The sequence below is a fragment of the Rhinoraja longicauda genome, chromosome 4 (assembly GCF_053455715.1).
Source record: "Rhinoraja longicauda isolate Sanriku21f chromosome 4, sRhiLon1.1, whole genome shotgun sequence".
NCBI classification, from domain to species: domain Eukaryota; kingdom Metazoa; phylum Chordata; class Chondrichthyes; order Rajiformes; family Arhynchobatidae; genus Rhinoraja; species Rhinoraja longicauda.
The window spans coordinates 34,723,359-34,747,054 of NC_135956.1; the positions used below are offsets into that span (position 1 = coordinate 34,723,359).

The following is a 23,696-nucleotide window of genomic DNA, read 5'->3' on the forward strand; positions in this document are numbered from 1 at the left end:
AGAAATGAAGAGGGGGTCAGAAACGATAATAAATCTTTAAGCTGCTCTATTTCACAACCAGTGAATGTAGTGAGGAACACAATGAACAATGTCAGATAGATTTCTTTCGGCTGACACTGCCATGTAGTGCTGAATGGCCTTCTGAATTGTACATTTTCAATGATAAGAATAGGATATAATTTAGCAAAATGAATTCTTCTGAACCACTTTTATGATTTAGTTAAGAAAATAACCATTGAAATGCACCCCATAAATATTTTAACTGCATTTTTTTCTCATGCTACTTGGCTGGACACATATCACTATAAACAACCTCAATAATATAAATTTTATTTTTATAAACATTTTCTATGGAATACTAGTCAATCTATTCCAAAATCCCCCCAAAAGCTTTTAGGATTTGTGTATTATTTAGCAAATTGGCATGTTTTCTGGGGAAGTAAAGATTACAGAACATTTTACTGAAACATTGACAATTTTACTACTTCAAACCATCAAGTTGTATCATAAGGCTTACTCCAGTGTCATGTAAAGGTTGCAGTAGTTAACCATCAATCCATAGGTCAAGGGTTTGATTCCCACTGTGGGAAGTCGAGAAACTCCATTCAATAAACAAAGTTTGACAGAATTATACTGGGAAGAATGGTTATGGCTGCTGTATGTTTAGTAAGAATGTAACTGGTTTAATAAATCTGTCGCTGTTACTCAGTCAGCGGCAAAGTGTACTTGGATGTCCACCATTATTCCACCGTACTATGTTTGATATGGTTCATTGTGAGTGTAATGCAAACCTTTGTACTTTCAGGTTGAGTTCAGTCACTTTGGATGTAGCCAACCCAAATGCCATCGACATTCTTCCCGCAGTGGACGTGGAACACTGTGAGTGCCCTCTGGGCTACTCTGGCATTTCTTGTGAGGTAATTAACTACATGTTTAAAATAAACATCTCGATGCAGGAGAATCCCGAAGGAGCAATGGCTCGAGTATTTCTGACAGCTTTTGAACTTGTACTCATGCCACAACCTTCGATCTCAGTCCTTAGTATTAGTTTTTGGTCTTTTTTTTAATGTTAGCAGCACAATGGTACAGCGGTAGAGTTGCTGCCTTACAGCGCCAGAGACCTGGGTTTGATCCTGACTACAGGTGCTGTCGGAACAGAGGTTGCATGTTCTCCCTGTGGGTTATCTCCAGGTGCTCCAGTTTCCTCCCGCATTCCAAAGATGTGCAGGTTTGTCGGTTAATTGGCTTCTGTAAATTATCACAAGGTGTAGGGTAGAACTAGTGTACAGGTGATTGTTGGTTGGCGCGGACTCGGTAGCGCTAAATAGGCTGTTTCCACGATGCACCTCTTTTAAAAAAAAATACAGCATATTAATAAGGCCACTGAGTCCATACTGACCATAGATCCCCCATTCACACTAGTTCCACGTCATTCCATTCCCTACAAATTAGGGGGCAATGTACAGAGGCCAATTAACGTACAAACCGGCATGTCTTTGGGATGTGGGAGAAAACCAGATCATCCGGAGGAAACCCACGCAGTCTCACAGGGTGAACGTGCAAACTCCACACAGACAGCACCCTGAGGTCAGGATCGAACCCGGTCTCTGGCGCTGTGAGGCAGCAGCTCTACCAGCTGCGCCACTGTGTTGAGCAGAGATGCCCTCTTTTCCGAAGTATGCATTGGAGGACCAGCAGCTGTTGACATTCTTTGTTTTTAATCCCACACTTTGGTTTTCGTTCTATATACAGATTGTTCTGTTAAAACACATTTGTTACTTTCGTTAGCAATCTTGCCTTATATAAAATTATATTGTAGTACAAGAGGCTACAATTGCCTTCAAAGCACAGATTTAAACAAGATTATCTGATCTCAACTGTGCTATAATCAGTGCAGACCACATAATGCAAAGAGTGTTTCCAAATCTATCGCTCTCATTATAACCAGTTCACATTATGGAAACGCGTGTTACCGCGGAACTACCTGTAATGTTACTTGATCTCAAGGGAACTTGATGGTGCCAGTCCTGAAGTTTTTGCCTGAAGAAGTATTGCCGTCTAATTAAGTGCTAATGTTTGAAAGGGAATTAGGTAAATATTGGAAAGGAAATGACAAAAGGATAGAGTGGCATTAATTGGAGAGCTGCATCAAAGAACCAGCATCGGCTTGCTCAAACTCACTGATTCATGTAGCTTCACATGCCACTTATGATTTACGTAATATTTTAATAACCCCTGCATGAAAATTCCTTCTCGTCAAGCTGATGACTTTGAGATTTTGATTTGAGCCTTGCATTTGTTTGCCTTTGATATTAATTTATGAGGCACTAGCAAAGGTCTTCCACAGTTTGTTTCTTTATGTTTTCCAAATTACAAACATATGTTAGCTTCCCAACCCTCATAATTTAAACCTGTCATCATGCCCGTATCCTTTCTCACCAATACCATCCTGGGGCACCTTTTGTATGATTCCAATGAGCCAGGCTTTAGTGAAAAGATCTATAAATTGGACAGAGGCTGTGGTAGGAGCTAATACCTTGTTCAACGCAAACCCTGATTTATTTGCGACACTCTGCAATTAGCTTTGCAAAATTGTCTTTAACTACCCTCCCCACCCGTGCCTGGGAATTTTATGCAATTGGCAATTTTAAGATTTAGTCGAACATTAAAGTTGCCACTGAAAGTGAAGCCTGGTATTTAATTACAACTGTACTTTTCTGGTGACATGTTAACTGACAATGAAAGCTAAACAAACCTTCTCGTGCAGAAAACAAGGTGGCTCGTATTACAACTGTTTAACCGTTGAAGATTGAACCATTGTCAGATTTGACTTTTCTATCCCCTTTTTGTTTCTTCCTTAGTTTATCTTTCCTCTGCATTTTTCTCTCTCTCTGATGGGTTGACATTGAATCCATGCACTCAACGATACCATACTGCTTAGTCCGTTGTCTGTTTATTTCTTAATTCAGAAATCCCACTGGTTCAGGGGATGATTCATTGATTTATGAAGACCCCAAATGCCCCAAGGTCCTTGCTCACAGAATTAAGGTCATTTGGTCATGAGTAATAGGAGCATAATTAGGCCATTCGGCCCATCAAGTCTACTCCGCCATTCAATCATGGCTGATCGTTCTCTCCCTCCTAACCCCATTCTCTCCCTCCTAACCCCACCTCCAGTTTAAATTCCATTTGGAGTATTTTGGAGAACCAAGAACCTGCCTTCTCCCCATAACCCCTGACACCTGTACTAATCAGGAATCTATCTCTGCCGTAAAAATATCCATTGACTTGGCCTCCACAGGCTTCTGTAGCAAAAAAATCCACAGATTCACCACCAAGAAGAAAGGGGAACAGAAAATTAGGAGCAAGACAAAACCATTTGCCCCTTCGAGGATACATTGATGGTATCAATGTGATCTTGGCTGATCTATTCCAGGTCTCATCTCTTCTTCTGTGCCAGTTCCACATCGCCCTCAATCCCCAATCTTTAAAAAAAAAATATCAACATCTTTAAATATCTCCAATGAACTGGCCTCCACAACCCTCCAGCATAAGGTTGTTTAAGAAGCAATTAGACAGGTACCTGGATAGGACAGGTTTGGAGGGATATGGACCAAATCCGGGTAGGTGTGACTAGTGTAGCTGGGACATGTTGGTCGGTGTGGGCAAGTTGGGCCGAAGGGCCTGTTTCTACACTGTATCACTCTATGACTATGACTATATAAATAATTACAGAGGTTCACCACCCTCTGTGAGAAGAAATGCTTACACATCCTAGCTTTAAATTACTACCCCTTATCTCATAACTATGTCCCCTTATTCAGAACACTCCAACTAATGGAAACATTAGTGCTGCCATGCCCTCTTACAATCTTATATGTTTCTGTAAGCTCAATCCTCATTCTACAGATCCAACTTCTTTAGCCATTTGAGACAGCATAACCAACCCTCTCATCCAAGGTGTTAGGCGCATTGAGGCTGCTTCTCATGCCAGTATATATTTTCTAATGGTTTCCCCACAATCACCTTGGATTTGCAGCCACTGATAAAATAGAAAAATAGAGCTATAGAGTCATACAGCATGGAAACAGGTCCTTCGGCCCAACTTGCCCATGCCCACCAAGATGCCCCATCTACAGCATGGAAACAGGTCCTTCGGCCCAACTTGCCCATGCCCACCAAGATGCCCCATCTACAGCATGGAAACAGGTCCTTCGGCCCAACTTGCCCATGCCCACCAAGATGCCCCATCTACAGTATGGAAACAGGTCCTTCGGCCCAACTTGCCCATGCCCACCAAGATGCCCCATCTACAGTAGTCCCACCTGCCCGTGTTTGGCCCATATCCCTGCCAACCTTTCCTATCCATATACCCAAGGGTGGCACAGTGGAGCAGTGGTAGAGCTGCTGCCTTACAGCGCCCAATCCTGACCATGAGTGCTGTCTGTAGGGAGTTTGTACGTTCTCCTGTGACCGCAAGGATTTTCTCTGATTGCTCCAATTTCCTCCCACTCTCCAAAGATGTACAGGTTTGTAGGTTAATTGGCTTTGGTATAATTGTAAATTGTCCCTAGTGTGTAGGATAATGCTAGTGTATAGGGTGATTGCAGGTCAGCATGGACTTGGTAGGCCTATTTCTGCGCTGTATCCCTTTCTAAAGTCTACCCATCCAAATATATTTTACATGTTCCCTGCTGTTGGTATCTCTCGTGGATCGTGGCTCTATAAACTGCTCAAGCTGTTTAAGGGCCTGACCACCTAATTTAATTAATACATTTTATTTTTTAAACTTTTGTAATCTTTTCGTAATAAATAAAAAAATCCTTATTTATGCTAGTCTGACCTGCTCGTGTTTGGCCCATATCCCTCTGAATCTTTCCTAACCATGTACCTGTCCAAATGTTTTTTAAATGCCATTACAGGACCTACCTCACCTACCTCCTCAGGCAGCGTGTTCCATGTACCCACCACCCTCTGTGTGAACAATTCAGTGATGATAGTGAAGGGAAAAAGATCTACCAAATTGTCCACACTGATATTAGACACAAAATTCTGGAGTAACTCAGCGGGTCTGGTAGCATCTCCGGAGAGAAGGAATAGGTGTCGTTTCGGATCGAGACCTTTCTTCAGACTCACCCTTTCCACACTGACATATCTTAATCCGGCAAATTCTGACTAGTCTTTCAAAGATTAGTCTCCCATTGCTGTGCTGTAACAGTGCTGTAAAAGTTTCATTATTTAGAGAAGTTTACATTGAAAAATAGGTCTGTGATATGCCAGAAACACATGCAGTCCCACGTGGGTAAGGCTTAAAAATTTGAACCATAATTACCCTTGAGTAAATAGTTTAACAGGTTAAAGTTAGGTTTATGAAAAAATTCTCTATATTACTTATTTATTTTTTATCAAAAAAAGTTGCAAGATGGTATTTCAGAATGAAACAAAATCAATAGTTAGTTTTGTAATTGCTTCATTTCTCCAATGGCCCAAGTGAAAAATAGTCTCAATGGACTCTTGTGACATGTACAACTTACTGTAACTTATTTATATACATCCACAAGTGCAAATTTTGCCTGCCAAAACTTATTGGAAAAATTACAAAATGGGGGACTTATGGACACACAGATATTTTTTTATTCATTTTTATTTGGGGAAATTTTACTCTGAAGTGTTATTTTTTTTAAACAGAGTATTTAAGTAACTGTCTGTCTTATATTACTAAATCTCTGTCCGTATGTATGTGTGTTTGTGCGCACCATAACGTTGGTGCTTCGCACAGCTAAAATGGTACACCATAGCGCCACAATTTTATCCTGGGCATAATCTCTCACAACTCTCATTCAAATTGAAGCTACATTTTTAAAGCTAGAGAGATTTTAAAGTTTTTTAATTTCCTTTTCTTACCCATTTCTTGAAGAGCTTCAGCATGTGATGTCACAATGGCACCCGAGCGCCTGTGAGATGAGCTCGCGCTCCCCCCCCCCCCCCCCCCCCCCCCCGCCGGTATTCAGCGTGTGACGTCACAATGGGACACGCAGGTCTTCAAGAGATCAGCTCGCTCTCGCCCCCCTCCCCCCGGACCTTTAACTAATGCGCTAATAGCAGGGAGACTGGGGGTGGGGAGGAGGGCAGGGTGGGGGTGGGGAGAAGGGAACAGTGGGGGTTGGGAGGAGGGAAGATTGGGGGGGGGGGAGTGGGGTGCAGGCATGGAGAGTGGGGGTAGGGGGAGGGGAGGGAGGTGGGGGTGAGGGGAGGGGGGAATAGGGGTGGGGAGGGGGAAATGGGGTGGAGGCAGGGCTGGGGGGAGTGGGGGTAGGGGAGGGGCAAGTGGGTGAGGGGCAGGTGGGGGTGGGGGTGGGGGCAGGGGAGGGGCAAGTGGGGGTGGGTAGGGGGGATGGAATGGGTCAGTGGGGGGATTGAGTGGGGGGGATTGAGGATGCTACAATACAGGAGAAGCTTCGGGTCCAGGGCTCACTCACTCACACCCTCTCCCCTTCCCTTTCCCCCCCAACGGGTCCACTTGGTCTAGTATGACTATTAAAACTGAGTCTTGTGCGTTGTCTCTTCATACCATGAAAATAGTAAATTAATTCATTATTTCATAGCTGATTGGTTCTTAAGTTCTCAATATTCCAGGTCTTTGTAGAATCACAATTCAGGACATGATTTTGTGACATGTGTCATACGTGTCCCTATCTTTATGAAAGACAACCAGGATTGTGGGTTAATTGGCCTGGGTTTGTATACTTGGTATAAGTGTAAATTCTGCCTAATATGTGTAGGGTAGTGTTAATGTGTGGGGATCGCTAGTTGGGTTGGACTTGGTGGGCCAAAGGACCTGTTTCCGCGAAGTATCACTAAACTAAACTAAACTGAACTAAAAGCATCAATTTGTAAGGGTCCAGTCTGCATTGAGACTGAGAGTCATAGAGTCCTCCTGTACTGAAATGGGCCCTTCAGCTCAACATATCTTTGCTGGCCTTGTTGCCCATCCACATTAGCCCCCTTTATCTGCCTTGTATCTCTTCATCTCCTTTGCCGTGCTATTTCAGCTGTCTAAATGTGTCTTAAATGTAGCTATTTAAGAAGAGACAGGATAGGATAGGTCTGTTTTTCCTCGAGGAAAAGAGTCTGTGACATGCTAGAGGTAAGTGAGCCGCCGGGCAGGAAGATCCTGGCAAGCTATGGCCATACCCACCCGAAAGACCCGGCTCACTCGCCGTGGACTGGGAGCTCGCTCAGAAGACCCAGTAGGTTGCTCGGCACGACGCAGGAAGACCAGGCGGGCTGCAGCTTGTAGAGAGGAAGACTAGGATATGAAAGAGGAGGGAGCCAGGGCCGCCGGTCATGAGGAGCCAAGGGCCGGTAGGAAAGTGAACCGGGGTCTTTCTTCCCACGCCCTCAAGGTCAGCTGCAGAGGCGCCCCCAGAGCCCAAAGGTGGCCGGGCAAGAAGGGGCTCGATTGGATCAGGCACCGCTCCACAAGACCTCAAGTACGAACTGGACTTTGGAAATGGCACCAAATCTGGCAACTCAAAAAGAATTTAACTGTGTTTTGCACACGTGACAATAAAGCACGATTGAATTGTGACAGGCATAGATTGGTAGATAGCCAGAGACTATTTCCCACGGTTAGGGTGTCTAAACGTAGAGGCCATAGGATTAAGATGAGAAGGATTGTGTTTAAAAGGGCACTGAGGGGTACATTTTTCACGCTAGGAGTTGTTAGTAAGCGAGCTGCCAATTGAGTTTGTGGAGACAGAAACACTAACAACAGTCAAGGGACATCTGGACAGGTATATGAATGAGCAGGGCATAGAGGGGTACAGAATTAATGCAAGCAAGTGGGATAAGTGTAGATAGGGATGATGGTCGGCATTGATGGGAGCGGCACAGTGGCACAGCTTGTAGAACCGCTGCCTTACAGTGCAAGAGATGCTAGTTCAACCCTGACTGTGGATGCTATCTGTGTGGAGTTTGCATGCTCTCCTTGTGAATGTGTGTGTTTACTCTGAGTGCTCTGGTTTCCTCCCACATCCAAAAGACATGTGGGATGATAGGTTAATAGGCCACTGTAAATTGACCCTTGCGTGTAGGTGAGTGGTGGAATGTGGGGTGAGTTGAACATAATATGGAAAAAATATAATTGCTTTAGTGTAAGATCAGTGTAAATGGATGGGTGATGGTCAGCATGGGTTTGATGGGCCAAAGAGCCTGTTTCTATGCTGTGTATAGAATCATATCTTCTGCATGACTCCAAATGAACATGAGTCCCCGACAAAATGATATGCTCGTCACCATCTTGCCTTTTTTTAAATTAGTTGGGTGAGATCTCATACACTGGCAATGCAGCAGGAATTAGCATGCTGTAAGGGCGGCACCTTAGCGCAGCAGTACAGTTGCTGCCTGAGACCCGGGTTTGATTCTGACTACGGGTGCTGTTCATACAGAGTGTGTACATTCTCCCTGTGACCACGTGGGTTTTCTCCGGGTGCTCCGGCCACACTCCAAAGACGTACAGATTTGTTGGCCAATTGGCTTCTGGAATTGTCAAAGTGTCCTTGGTGTGCAGCATATTGCTGGTGTGTATGGGGGGGATCGCTGGTCGACGTGGACTTAGTAGGCCGAAGGACCTGTTTACGCACTGTATGTCTAAAGTAAGGTCTAAAGGAAGATTGTTCCTGCTGTGTGCTCATGGCAATGAGATTCCCACAGTCAGTGTGAACTGCAAGTATTGCCCAATTACATTTCTTAGCCATAAAGTGAGAAATTGGAAATTCTGACACATGTCAGAAGCACTCTGCTGTTTGGTTTTTGTAAAATCAATTGTTTTTTTCAACAGTCTTGCATCCCGGGCTTTTATCGTGTTGATGGAATATTATTTGGTGGCATCTGTCAACAGTGTGAATGCAATGGCCACGCTACAGAATGTGACACTAATGGCACTTGCTTGGTGAGTTCTTTGCAATGTATGTTATCTCAAGTATAATCGGCTGGATGCCAGGTGAAATCTTAAAAGCAGAACTTTTGTGTGGGGATGTATGTCATTTTAAATTTATTTGCAACGATATATAATAACTTACCAACAAAGGGAGTTCATCCCCAGTTTTGTGTAGCATTGTGTGGGTTTGGGGCAGATGATGCATTTTATAAATGATTGAGTTATAGATTTAGAATTAGACCGTAGACGATAACACATTGCAACAGAATTAGGCCATTCAGCCATTCAGCCCACCAAGTCTACTCCGCCATTCAATCATGGCTGATCAATCTTTCCCTCTCAACCCCATTCTCCTGACTTCTCCCTGTAAGCTTGAACGCCTTTCCTAATCAGGAAGAGCTTCCCCTAAGGAAGAAATCCTTACCAAATCTGGCTCTGCATCTTGGCTACTTTTGGTTTTCTTTAGCCTTATCTGAAAATTAGCATCAGCAGCCCAGAACTTCCATCCCTATGTCAGTGCTAATGGTGGGAGTTAAGTTATGAAGTTCATAAGTCACAGGAGTAGCAATTAGGCCATTTGGCCCATTGAGACTACTCTGCCATTCAATCATGGCTGATCTATCTCTCTCTCTCAACCCCATTCTCCTCCCTTCTCCCCCATAACCCCTGACACCCTTACCAATTAAGTATCTGTCAATATCCGCCTTAAAAAAACGTAATGACTTGGCCTCCCCAGCCGTGTGTGGCAATGAATTCCACAGATTCACCACCCTCTGACGAAAGAAATTCCTCCTCATCTCCTTTCCAAACGTACGTCCTTTTATTCTGAGGCTATGCCAGCTGGTTCCAGACTCTCTCACTGGTGGAAACATCCTCTCCGTATCCACTCTCACCAGGCCTTTTAGTATTCGGTAAGTTTCAATGAGTTCCCCCCTCATCCTTCTAAACTCAAGCGAGTACCGGCCCAGTGCCGTCAAACGCTCATCACATGTTAATTCATTCATTCCTGGGGTCATTCTTGTTAACCTCCTCTGGATCCTCTCCAACGCCAGCAAATCTTCAGATTTGGATTCCCAAAACTGCTCACAATATCCTGCAGAAACTAAGCTGGGCTTAAACTGGCCGCAGCAACCCTGAGGAGGCCACCGTGTCTGCTGCCTACACTGCTGAGGCCCGGTGAGGCAGTTTGTATCCTGCATCCTTCCCTGGTCTCAGAATGGGCAGTGTGCACACTTGAGTGACCAGGTGCAAGCACAGCAATGCGATTCAATGGTGGGCAGATGGAAGGGGAAAAAGAAATGGAAGGTACTTTATTTTGATTAAATTAGTTTCAATACTTTTAATTATTTTCAAAGTGTGTGCGTGGCGTGTGTGTCTGTATGTGTTCATCATAAATGTAAAGAAATTCCAGTCCATTTTTTCAAATCCAGTCGGCCAAACCTAGATGGCGCCCAAGCCAGGCAACTCTTTGTGTGCTGATCACAGAAGTGGATATGCAATCACGCATTACAATTGCTTCACTCTTTTAAATCCCAACTCCAACAGCAGCATTTCTTCCCTTGATCCCGTATCTGTGCACTGTGGATGGATCGATTATAGGCGTGTTGTCTTTCCGCTGACTGGTTAGCACGCAACAAAAGCTTTTAAATGTGTCTCGGTACACGTGACAATAAACTGAACTCAAACTCAATTTTCTTTTTCTATTTTAATTTTTATTGCAACCCTCGTGTTATTAAATGCATACTGTTGACATTTGGAAGCATTCAGTGATGATGGCCGCTGGTGAGGCAGGTCCTCACTGGAAGAATGCTGTTCTGCGAGTACACCCAGGCTGCCTGTGCAGGGACAACCCTGCATTGTACCTGCCATGCCAAGCTGCTGAACATTGGGGTTTACTGCATCCTTGCCCATGTAAGCATGTGGGGGAAGGCACTCAGCGAAGTCAGGCCAATGGCACATCAACCCCATTACTTAAAACTCAATGAAAAGTTTAAATCCTTAATGAGGAGAGGGACGATGTGTAATCACCAGCAGAGGGGCTTCTCTGCTCACTGGGGGCGGCACAGTGGTGCATCAGTAGTGTTGCTGCCTTACAGCGCCAGAGACCCGGGTTCGATCCTAACTACGGGTGCTTGTCTGTGCCGAGTTTGTGCGTCTCCCTGCGACCAGACATTGGGTTTTCTCCGGGAGCTCCGGTTTACTCCCACACTCCAACGACGTACAGGTTTATAGGCTAATTGGCGTGGTATCATTGTAAAATGTCCGTAGTGTGTGTAGGATAGTATTAGCATGCGGGGATCGCTGGTCGGTACAGACTCGGTGGGCCGAAGGGCCTGTTTCTGCGCTGTATCCCTAATCTAAACTTGCTGCGTTTTTTAACTGAAACTTTACATTCCTTTCCAGGACTGCCGACACAACACAACTGGACCAAACTGTGAGCAGTGCTCCCCGGGTTTGTATGGCCATCCTAGCAGAGGGACTGCTGAGGACTGCAAACCCTGTGCCTGTCCACTGACCGTTTCCTCGAACAAGTAAGCCGGCTGCTGTTTCAATAGAAGACCATTTGAAGTGTTTTTTCAGTGTTGTGCAGAGCCTCTGGCCATCCCAAAGCGTCAATCAATCATTAAAGCATCCAATGATCCAATAGCAAAATCAACACCAATACTGGAGAAAGTTTAAAAAACATTTGGACAGGTACATGGATAGGACAGGTTTAGAGGGATTTGGGCCGCAGGCAGGTAGGACTAGTGTAGATGGGGATGTTGTACCATGAAAAAAAAACTAAACATGAAGGCCCCTGCTGAAAAATGGTGGGTCTTCTTTCATTTTGGGCACTTGATGTGACCACCACTAACTATGTACAAAGCAGATGTAGTGTCAGCTGATATCTACTCCACCTACAGATGCCCCTGACTAAATCCATGAAGGGCGCACATATTGATCCTATTCGATTCCTTGCTATGTATGAGGTAGATTGTCAGTCTTGTGCCAAACCAGGTAGATCTGAGGCTGTGCTCCATTGATTTACGGGAATACTTAACAAAGGAGTCGTGCGTCAGTCTGCATTGAACACAAATCACTCCCTTCTTCCATTTAGTGGAGGTTCAGATGTTTTTGTCACCTGTAACAATTCTAAACCTGTTTATTATCTCTCCAGCTTCAGTCCCACTTGTTCCTTAAACAAAACGGGGGAACTTATTTGTGACCAGTGCCAGCCAGGCTACACAGGATCCAGATGTGAAAGGTAGGTTGGGGATGTTGGTGAGTGTTCATTTTGATAGGTTCACGAGTGATAGGAGCAGAATTAGGCCATTCAGCACATCAAGTCTACTCCACCATTTAATCATGACCGATCTATCTTCCCCTCTCAAGCCCATTCTACTGCATTCTCCCCATAACCCCTGACACCCATACCAATCAAGAATCTTTCTACAGGGTGTATCTCTGCCGTAAAAATATTTATTGACTTGGCCTCTGCAGCCATCCTTGGCAATGAATTCTACAGATTCAAGTGAGATGAAGATAATGTTAGCTTTTAATTGAGTTAATTTGAGAGATGTAACTAATTTAGTTTTTTTAACCTTTCAAATTATGTTCCAATTTTTGAAACAATTTACATATTTGTCAGCTGGTTAAACAGGAGGTCAAACTGACTACAGTTTAGAAGGATGAGGGGGGGACTTTATTGAAACCAATCAAATAGTGAAAGGTCTGGATAGTATGGATGTGGAGATGGTGTTTCCACTATTGGGAGAGTCTAGAACCAGAGGCCATAATTGCAGAATAAAAGGACGTACCTTTAGAAAGGAGATAAAAAAAATCATTAGTCAGAGGGTGGTGAATATGTGGAATTCATTACCACAGATGGCTGTGAAGGGCAAGTCAATGGATATCTTGACGGATTATAGACAATAGACAATAGACAATAGGTGCAGGAGTAGGCCATTCAGCCCTTCGAGCCAGCACCGCCATTCAATGCGATCATGGCTGATCACTCAATCAGTACCCCGTTCCTGCCTTCTCCCCATACCCCCTCACTCCGCTATCCTCAAGAGCTCTATCCAGCTCTCTCTTGAAAGCATCCAACGAACTGGCCTCCACTGCCTTCTGAGGCAGAGAATTCCACACCTTCACCACCCTCTGACTGAAAAAGTTCTTCCTCATCTCCGTTCTAAATGGCCTACCCCTTATTCTCAAACTGTGGCCCCTTGTTCTGGACTCCCCTAACATTGGGAACATGTTATCTGCCTCTAATGTGTCCAATCCCCTAATTATCTTATATGTTTCAATAAGATCCCCCCTCATCCTTCTAAATTCCAGTGTATACAAGCCCAATCGCTCCAGCCTTTCAACATACGACAGTCCCGCCATTCCGTGAATTAACCTAGTGAACCTACGCTGCACGCCCTCCATAGCAAGAATATCCTTCCTCAAATTTGGAGACCAAAACTGCACACAGTACTCCAGGTGCGGTCTCACCAGGGCCCGGTACAACTGTAGAAGGACCTCTTTGCTCCTATACTCAACTCCTCTTGTTACGAAGGCCAACATTCCATTGGCTTTCTTCACTGCCTGCTGTACCTGCATGCTTCCTTTCATTGACTGATGCACTAGGACACCCAGATCTCGTTGAACTCCCCCTCCTCCTAACTTGACACCATTCAGATAATAATCTGCCTTTCTATTCTTACTTCCAAAGTGAATAACCTCACACTTATCTACATTAAACTGCATCTGCCATGTATCCGCCCACTCACACAACCTGTCCAAGTCACCCTGCAGCCTTATTGCATCTTCCTCACAATTCACACTACCCCCCAACTTAGTATCATCTGCAAATTTGCTAATGGTACTTTTAATCCCTTCGTCTAAGTCATTAATGTATATCGTAAATAGCTGGGGTCCCAGCACCGAACCTTGCGGTACCCCACTGGTCACTGCCTGCCATTCCGAAAGGGACCCATTTATCCCCACTCTTTGCTTTCTGTCTGTCAACCAATTTTCTATCCATGTCAGTACCCTACCCCCAATACCATGTGCCCTAATTTTGCCCACTAATCTCCTATGTGGGACCTTGTCGAAGGCTTTCTGAAAGTCGAGGTACACCACATCCACTGACTCTCCCTTGTCAATTTTCCTAGTTACATCCTCAAAAAATTCCAGTAGATTTGTCAAGCATGATTTCCCCTTCGTAAATCCATGCTGACTCGGAATGATCCCGTTACTGCTATCCAAATGCTCAGCAATTTCGTCTTTTATAATTGACTCCAGCATCTTCCCCACCACTGATGTCAGACTAACTGGTCTATAATTCCCCGTTTTCTCTCTCCCTCCTTTCTTAAAAAGTGGGATAACATTTGCTATCCTCCAATCCACAGGAACTGATCCTGAATCTATAGAACATTGAAAAATGATCTCCAATGCTTCCACTATTTCTAGAGCCACCTCCTTAAGTACTCTGGGATGCAGACCATCAGGCCCTGGGGATTTATCAGCCTTCAGTCCCATCAGTCTACCCAAAACCATTTCCTGCCTAATGTGGATTTCCTTCAGTTCCTCCATCACCCTAGGTTCTCCGGCCCCTAGAACATTTGGGAGATTGTGTGTATCTTCCTCAGTGAAGACAGATCCAAAGTAACGGTTTAACTCGTCTGCCATTTCTTTGTTCCCCATAATAAATTCCCCTGCTTCTGTCTTCAAGGGACCCACATTCTTGATTAGTATTGCGGAGATTGATGGATTCTTGATTAGTACCGGTAGCCTCCGAACCCAAACGTTTTTGCAATGTGGGGGGAAACCAGAATGCCCATAGGAAACCCACGTGGTGACAAGGAGAACGTACAACTCCACACCAACAATGCCCGAGGTCAGGATCGACCCCAGGTCACTGGACTTGAAACCTGCTTTGGCATTTGCTTCCAATTCAACCTCTAGCAACAATAGTCTGTGCAGGGAGGAGGAGGAGACATATAACGAAGTGCAACTTTGTGCATGGGACAGAACAACTTCTTCCTTACTCTGCACTTTTAGGAAGAAAGCCCCTCTTCAGAATATAACCTGCACATCATCTCTTATTACAAGCAGCCACAGTGGATTAGCACATTATCAGGTAACAGAATTATTCACACACCCTTGTCAAAAACAGCCCAGAAAAAGCATGTGTGTCTGGTCATGGGCAAGGCATTAAATCAAAAGTTGCCTTGCAACAGATGTAGATTGGAAGTGAACTTTTTGAGCCAATTGTAAATTTGTCTCGCATTTCGATGTTTCATTAAATTTTTTAATTCTCATTCCTTTATTTCATAAAGCAGCATTTGCAGATGTACAAATGAAAGCAGTACTTTTATATTGTAGTCTTGAACCCTTGAAGACTTTTGTGCGTGCAGTTGCCATTTTAATGGACTGGAGACTCTCAGGGTGACGGATGTAGGAGGACTCATTTTCCTAAATGATCAGCCGCTGGACTTAACATCGCCGGCGCGGCTCGGCCGCGGGACGTTTCAGTGCCCGGTGCGGCTCGGCCGCGGGGCCTTCCATCCCCTTGCGGGGGCTGTGCGTGTCGGTCGCCTCGGTAGGGGTCGAGCTGCCTGTCCGTGGGCGCGGGGGGAAGAGAGTGGAAGAGAGTGGAAGTTTTGTTGCCTTCCATCACAGTGAGGGGGTGTTTGGAGTCACTGTGATGGATGTTTGTGTTGGGGTCGTGCGTCCTGTGTTCTTTTCTTTTTTGCTGTGTCTTGTGACTGCTGAAATTTCGTTCGGTATTTATACCGAATGACAATAAAGTTCTGTTATACTGTTATACTGTTATAAGGTCATCTAGAAAAGGTGTAGAATTAGGCCATTCGGCCCATGAAGTCTACTTCGCCATTCAATCGTGGCTGATACATCTTTCCCTCCTACCCCCATTCTCCTGGTTTCTCCCTATAATCTCTGACACCCATACTAATCAAGAATCTATCTCTGCCGTTAAAATATCCACTGACTTGGCCTCCACAGCCTTCTGTGGCAAATTCCATAGATTCACCATTCTCTGACTACAGAAATTTCTCTTCATCTCCTTGAAATGGACCAGGAAATCTCATGGTGAATCATGTTAAACGACAAATGGCCCCACAGCTCATTGTCTCATGCTTCTGCATAGGTGTGCTGACGGTTACTATGGTAACCCAACATCACCCGGACGTTCCTGTGAGCGATGTGACTGCAGCAACAACATCGACCTGTCGGTTCCTGGAAGCTGTGACCAATTGACGGGGGAATGTCTGAAGTGCATCAGGAACTCCGCAGGCAGACAGTGCGAGCAATGCGCAGGCGGATTCTACGGAGATGCAGTAATCGCAAAAAACTGCAGCGGTAAGTACAAAGTAACATACGGTAGACACAAGGAACTGCAGGCAAAATGTGTAGGAAGGAACTGCAGATGCTGGTTTACACCAAAGACAGACACAAAATGCTGGAATAACTCCGGGTCAGGCAGCATCTCTGGAGAAAAGGAATAGGAGACATTTCGGGTCGACACCCTTCTTCAGACTGGGTGTCAGGGGGACGGGAAACTAGAGGTTTTTTAAACAGATCAGAGCCGGCACCGATGACACCAAAGAGCCCACAATGGTCCATTTAAGGCTGTGCTGATTTTGATTTATAAAAATGGACTTAAAGTGCTGGAATAACTCAGTGGGTCAGGCAGCATCTCTGGAGGACATATCTAGGAACGTTTTGGGTCGGCCCCTTCCTTGGACTGATAGTGGAGGGAGGAAATAGCCTGATAAGTAATAGGTGGATACAGGTGAGGGGGGAAGGGGTGTTTGGCAGATTGGTGGACAAAGGCCAGGGGTGGGGAAAAGACAAAAGGCTGTGAGGTATAAGGAGCAAAGAAGAGAAGGAGAGAAGAAGTGTGAAATGGGAAGTCAGAGGAAGAGGTATAGGTGGAAGGAGACGGGAAGGGGAAATGCTGTTGTTGGTTAATTACCTAAAATTGCAGACTTCATTGTTCATTTCGTTGGGTTGTAAACTGCCCAAGTGGAATAGCGGATAATGTTCCTTCAGTTTGCGTGTGGCCTTGTCGTTTAATTGTATTATTTCTGAAACCCATTGAGGAGTCATGGAGCACAGAAACAGGCCGTTCAGCTCAACTTGCCCATGCTAACCAAGATACCCCATCTACACTAGTCAGCTCCTGCCCATTCTACAATACGTTTTCTAAAAATCCTTGGCTCTTTCTTGAAGAGAATTCGGGAGCTGATAGAATATTTTTTGCAAAGATTTTTAAATGTTAATCTTGCTCGGATGGTACTCTGACAGAGAACATTTCAATGCCGAGGAATAAAGAGCTGACATTTTCAACAGATTTGAAGATTGAAAAATAATCCATTGTACTGATTCCAATCAAAATACTAAGCCCGATGTCACCCACTCTCAGGAAGGGCAGCGTTTTGTGTTGAGAATAATGTCTATTTGACAACTATTTTTGAGAAGGCTACTGACTGAAGCGAATCTAGAGGCCTGTTAGGCTGATTTATTTGCCAGGATTTATCCGAAGAAAATTAGATCGATTGCTCAACAAAAGTCCCGTCAGTGTCTTTCCACAAACAACCTGCTGGCATGCGGTGCCATCTACAGGCAAAAGCTACAAGCTGCAAGAAGCTCTTCCCTGACATTGGATCGGCCTCTTGATCACTTACAAACCTCCCCATTGTATTTCAGCTTGTGACTGCAATGTGAATGCTTCCTACGGTGAGGTGTGTGACCTGCTAACTGGTTATTGCCAATGCAAGCCCAACGTTCTGGGCCAGAAGTGTGACACGTGTTTGGTACGTATTTATGGTTTGGGTGAACTTTTACTTTTAGCGGTTATTCACATCGTAGTTCTAGTCGGTGCAGTGCTGCCTCACAGTGCCAGGGACCCGGATTCAATCCTGCCGCAAGTGCTGTTTGCACGTCCTCCCTGTGACCGCGTGTTTTTTCTCCGAGTGATCCGGTTTCCTCCCACATCCCACAGGCATGCAGTTTAATTGGCCTCTGTAAAATTGTCCCTAGTGTGTAGGGGTGGATGCGAAAGTGGAGGGAACATAGAACTAATGTGAATGGGTGATTGATGGTTGGCATGGATTCGGTGGACTGAAGGACCTGTTTCCAGGCTGTATCTTTCAATTCAGTTCAAAATGAAAATGCAGCAGTGCAGACATTCTTTCCACTTGGCAACTGGAACCAAGCTTGCAATAAGTTCAGAAAGGTCAACACACTGAAGTTCAACCCACATCTTGCATTTACCAGAGGCAACTGAGGACAAATTTGTACCTAAAGAGTTTAACACAGAAATTATTGAGATTCCACCTGCGTAGGAGGTGGCCCAGCGAGTCCTTGCCAGCCAAAAGTGGTGCTATCCTGGTTAGATTATGGCACTTCCAGTCATTGGTGTGAACTCAGCCACACTTTAAATGCAATGAAGGTTCCTGCCTCCTACATGCATTCAGGCGATGATCCAGAACAGCACAACCTTTCAGGTGAAACAAGTCCGTAACAATGAACAAAACTGGGTATTTTAAATCACCCCGGATTATCTCATTAGGTGAACATGATGGACAGCAAACAGGAAGGTACAAGATTCACAATTATTAAAATGGGAAGTACGATTGATGGGAAAATGCAGACTTCAACTCCATAGGTAACTTTTTTAACAAAATATCATCTTTCTGTTATTGAAATAAAAGTCAGATCACTAAATCTTTACATAACAACAAAAGTGTCTAATTCATTTCACACTTTGCAGTCTGGAGGATCAGCTGAAAGATATTAACACCTCCCTTCAGTTTGTAATTTTTTTAAAATTCTAATAGTGGAACTGATCTGATTTAATAATAAGGCATTTTGACATGGCTTCAACTGAGTCTCATTATGCACGGTTGTAAGCTTTTATTCACGTCAAGTTTTCGCATTCATGGAAAACAATAGCTACTTCAAAGAGGTTTCTTGGTTATAATTTTATGAAGTCGTTTAGATGTCACAGCTTCTGAAAGCAAAGCACAGCATCTAACCGGCTGTTACTCAGGTCCAGAATAATATTTGGCAATCATTAGAAATATAGAAACATAGAAATTAGGTGCAGGAGGACGTCATTTGGCCTTTCGAGCCAGCCATTCATTGTGATCATGGCTGATCATCCACAATCAGTAACCTGTGCCTGCCTTCTCCCCGTATCCCTTGATTCCACTAGTCCCTAGAGCACTATTTAACTCTTTGGGTGAAAATGTTTCTTCTCACCTCAGTTTTAAATGGCCTCCTCTTTATTCTTAGACTGTGGCCCCTGGTTCTGGACTCCCCCAACATAGGGAACATTTTTCCTGCATCTAGCTTGTCCAGTCCTTTTATAATTTTATACGTCTCTATAAGATCCCCTCTCATCCTTCTAAAGTTCAGAGAATATAAGCCCAGTCTTTCCAATCTTTCCTCATATGACAGTCCCGCCATCCTGGGGATTAACATCCTGAACCTATGCTGCACTGCCTCAATAGTAAGGATGTCCTTCCTCAAATTAGGAGACCAAAACTGCACCGAATCTGAATGGTGTCAGTTAGTAAAAGGGGAGGTGCAATGAGACCTGGGTGTCCTTGTTCATCAGCCACTGAAAGTAAGCATGCAGATACAGCAAGCAGTGAAGAAAGCAAATGGCATGTTGGCATTCATAGCAAGAGTATTTGAGAATAGGAGCAAGGAGGTCCTCCTGCAGGTGCCCACGGCACTGGTGAGACCACACCTGGAGTATCATGCACAGTTTTGGTCTCCTAATTTGAGGAAGGTCATTCTTGCTATTGAGGGAGTACAGCGTAGGTTCACCAGGTTAATTCCCGGGGTGGCGGGACTATCATATGAGGAAAGAATGGGTCGACTGTGCTAATATTCACTGGAATTTAGAAGGATGAGGTGGGATCTAGTGGAAACATCTAAATTTATTAAGGGATTGGAAACGCTAGATGCTGGAAAAATGTTCCCGATATTGGGGGAGTCCAGAAACAGGGGTCACAGTTTAAGAAAAAGGGGTAGGTCTTTTAGGACTGAAATGAGGAAAAACATTTTCACCCAGAGAGTTGTGAATCTGTGGAGTTCTCTGCCACAGAAGGCAGTGGAGGGCAATTCACTGAATGTTCTCAAAAGAGAGTTAGATATAGCTCTTAGGGCTAATGGAATCAAGGGATTATGGTGGAAAAGCAGGAACGGGATACTGATTTTGGAAGATCTGCCATGATCATATTGAATGGCAGTGCTGGCTCGAAGGGCTGAATGGCCTACTCCTGCTATTTCTATGTTTCTATGTATGAAAAGGTCACCCCTCAGGCTCCTATTAGAGTTTGGAAAATGGGCAGGAAGCTAAAATGGTGTTTACACAGAGGGCTTAGGTTGAGTTTTGTTTAGAGATACAGCATGGGAAAAAAAGCCCTTTGGCCTTCCGGGTCCACACCAACCGTCGATCACCCATTCACACTAGTTCTATGCCATTGCACTTTGTCGTACACCATACACACTTGGGGCAATTTACAGAGCCCAATTAAACAACAAACCCTCACTTCTTTGGGATGTGGGAGAAAACCGGAGCACGAGTAAAACCAGGAGGCCATAGGGAGAACATGCAAACTCCACACAGACAGCATCCGGGGTCAGGATGGAACCTGGGTCTCTGACGCTGCGAGGCAGCAGCTCTACCAGCTGCGCTGCTGTGCAGCCTAGGATCTTGCAATGTTGTGGCTGAGCGAAAATGGGATCAATAATTGAATTAGAAAACAATTGTGAGCTACCAGGTAAGAAGACTAATGCATTCTGCTTTAAATGGTCCTATTCGCCACCGCGCGTGATTGTTGGGGTGATTGCTTTTGTGCAGCAAATGCCAATGCCATGAGCTCTATTCACTGGTTCATCACTCTCCATTACTTTGTGTGTACAACAAGAGCGTTATTAGAGTTCATTATTTCCTGCATATTTGCTCATTGTTAGCGGGAAGCAACATGCTGCAGCAATGTTGATTTTTCTGGGTCAGTTGGAATCCGTTTTTATCAGTCGATTTACTCCTGCGGCTAAAAACAGAATCAGAAAAGTGCTGTGAAAATTGTGTTTCAGAGTCAATTTAAAAAGAATATTAACTTCAATGTTCAGTACCGAGGGAGCTGCTAACCAGTTGTTGCCCGCAAGTCTAAACAATGCTTTCTCCTGTGTGCATGTATTAGCAAATTGTTCAGGTAACTCTGGCCTCTGCACTGTTGCCTGACCGACACTTTTACTGTGCCCAACAGCATGGGTATTTTGGCTTGAGCACGGGACTAGGCTGCAGCCCCTGTAACTGCAGCTTGTTGGGTGCAATCTCCGAGGACTGCAGCGAGGGCGGGCAGTGCCACTGCGGGCCGGGCGTGAATGGCGACAAGTGTGACCGCTGCACGTACGGCTTTTACGGCTTCCGGGACGGCGGATGCACACGTGAGTGTTTGAAATACCTTTGGAAGCACACATTCATTGTAAGTCTCACTTTCTCATTTGCCTTTTTGGCCTTGGGCAACAATGCGTAAATTCATTTAAATAGCTCTTCCGATTAGGATTTGTGGATTGTTAGACAGCAAGGGATTTAAGGAAAATGAAGATAAGTTAGTCATGAGGTGATGCAACACAGAAACAGTCCCTTAAGCCCATTGAGTTAATGCTGACCATCAACCACTCATTAACACTGGTCATAAGGTCATAAAGTCATAAGGTATAGGAGTAGAATTAGGCCATTCGGCCCATCAAGTCTACTCCATTCAATCATGGCTGATCTATCTCTCCCTCCTAACCCCATTCTCCTGCCTTCTCCCCATAACCTCTGACACCCGTACTAATCAAGAATCTATCTATCTCAGCCTTAAAAAATATCCTCTGACTTGGCCTCCACAGCTTTCTGTGGCAAAGAATTCCACAGATTCACCACCCTCTGACTAAAGAAATTTCTCCTCATCTCCTTCCTAAAAGAACGTCCTTTAATTTTGAATTCTTCATTCTTCTCTTTCCGTCCATGCATGGGAAAGGATTTGAAGTAGAGCAGCGATAATATTGTTGAATAGAAGAAACTGGAGAGGCAAAGCCTTGTTTGTACCTACCATGTTTGGGCCAAAGAGCCTGTTTCTATGAATTGTAGAGACATAGAGAGTCATTCAGCATGGCCACAGGCCCAGTGGCCTAACTTGCCCACACCGACCAACATGCCTCATCTACACTGTGGTTGAGCTTGAGGCTCAGTTCGAGATTGGTAGGTATGATGTGAGAATTACAGAGACATTGGCTGCAAGGGGATCAGAGCTGGGAACTGAATATTCAGTCCTATAGAAAAGACAGACAGGTGGGCAGAGGGGGTGGGGTGGCTCTGTTGGTAAGGAATGGAATTCAGTCCCTTGCGAGGGGTGACATTGAATCAGAAGATGTATAATCAGTATGGATAGAAATGAGAAATTGTAAGGGTAAAAAGACTCAATGGGAGTTATCTACAGGCCCCCAAACAGTAGCCTGGAGATCGGGTGCAAGTTGCATCAGGAATTAAAATTAGCATGTAACAAAGGTAATGCTATGGTGGTTATGGGAGATTTCAACATGCAGGTAGACTGGGAAAATGAGGTTGGTACTGGACCCCAAGAAAGGGAGATTGTGGAGTGCCTACGAGATGGATTCTTAGAACAGCTTGTACTGGAGCCTACCAGGGAGAAGGCAATTTTGGATTTAGTGTTGTGATTTAGAGGTGCATTCCCAATCTCGTTGTACCCCTGTACAATGACAATAAAGATATATTGTATTGTATTGTATTGTGTGATTAACCAGATTTGATAAGGGAACTCAAGGTTAAGGAACCATTAGGAGATAGTGACCATAATATTATGTTTTAATCTGCAATTTGAGAAGGAGAAGGTAAAATTGGAAGTGTCAGTATTAAAGTTGAACAAAGGGGACTATTGAGGCATGAGGGAGGAGCTGGCCAAAGTTAACAGGAAGGAGACCCTAGCAGGGATGACAGTGGAACAGCAATGGCAGGAATTTCTGGGAATAATCCAGAAGTTGCAGGATCATTTCATTCCAAAGAGGAAGAAAGATTCTAAGTGGAGTAAGAGGCGGCCGTGGCTGACAAGGGAAGTGAAGGGCAGTATAATAATAAAAGAGTAGACTTATAACATAGCAAAGATGAGCTGGAAGCCAGAGGATTGGGAAACTTTTAAAGATCAACAGAAGGTAACTAAAAAGGCAATATGGGGAGAAATGATAAAGAACGAAGGTAAGCTAGCCAAGAATATAAAGGAGGACAGTAAAAGCTACTTTAGGTATGTGAAGAGGAAAAAATTAGTTAAGACCAATGTGGGTCCCTTGAAGACATAAACAGGTGAATTTATTATGGGATACAAATGGCAGGCGAGTTGAATGGGTACTTTGTGTCTTCCTTAGTGAAGACAGAACCAATCTCCCAGACGTACCAGGGGACAGAGGACCAAGGGTGATGGAGGAACTGAAGGAAATTCACATTAGTCAGGAAATGGTGTTGGGTAGACTGATGGGACTGAAGGCTGATAAATCCCCAGGACCTGATAGGCTGCATCCCAAGGTACTCAAGGAGGTGGTTTTCCAATGTTCTATAGATTCAGGATCAGTTCCTGTGGATTGGAGGGTAGCTAATGTTGTCCCACTTTTCAAGAAAGGAGAGAGAGAGAGAAAGCAGGGAATTATAGACCAATTAGCCTGACATCCATGGTGGGGAAGATAC

General features: G+C 44.5%; 1 protein-coding gene across 4 annotated transcripts in view; it reads left to right on the forward strand.

Annotated features, from left to right (window-relative positions):
• Positions 1-23,696, forward strand: part of lama1 (laminin, alpha 1) — a 261,227-nt gene that overhangs the window by 94,604 nt on the left and 142,927 nt on the right. For all 4 annotated transcript variants that reach the window (XM_078397501.1, XM_078397502.1, XM_078397504.1 and 1 more), the window contains 7 exons: positions 806-917; positions 8,843-8,953; positions 11,345-11,472; positions 12,099-12,185; positions 16,080-16,291; positions 17,642-17,748; positions 21,220-21,400. In XM_078397501.1, the coding sequence (XP_078253627.1) occupies positions 806-917; positions 8,843-8,953; positions 11,345-11,472; positions 12,099-12,185; positions 16,080-16,291; positions 17,642-17,748; positions 21,220-21,400 (938 nt within the window). The remainder of the gene's footprint in view (positions 1-805; positions 918-8,842; positions 8,954-11,344; positions 11,473-12,098; positions 12,186-16,079; positions 16,292-17,641; positions 17,749-21,219; positions 21,401-23,696) is intronic.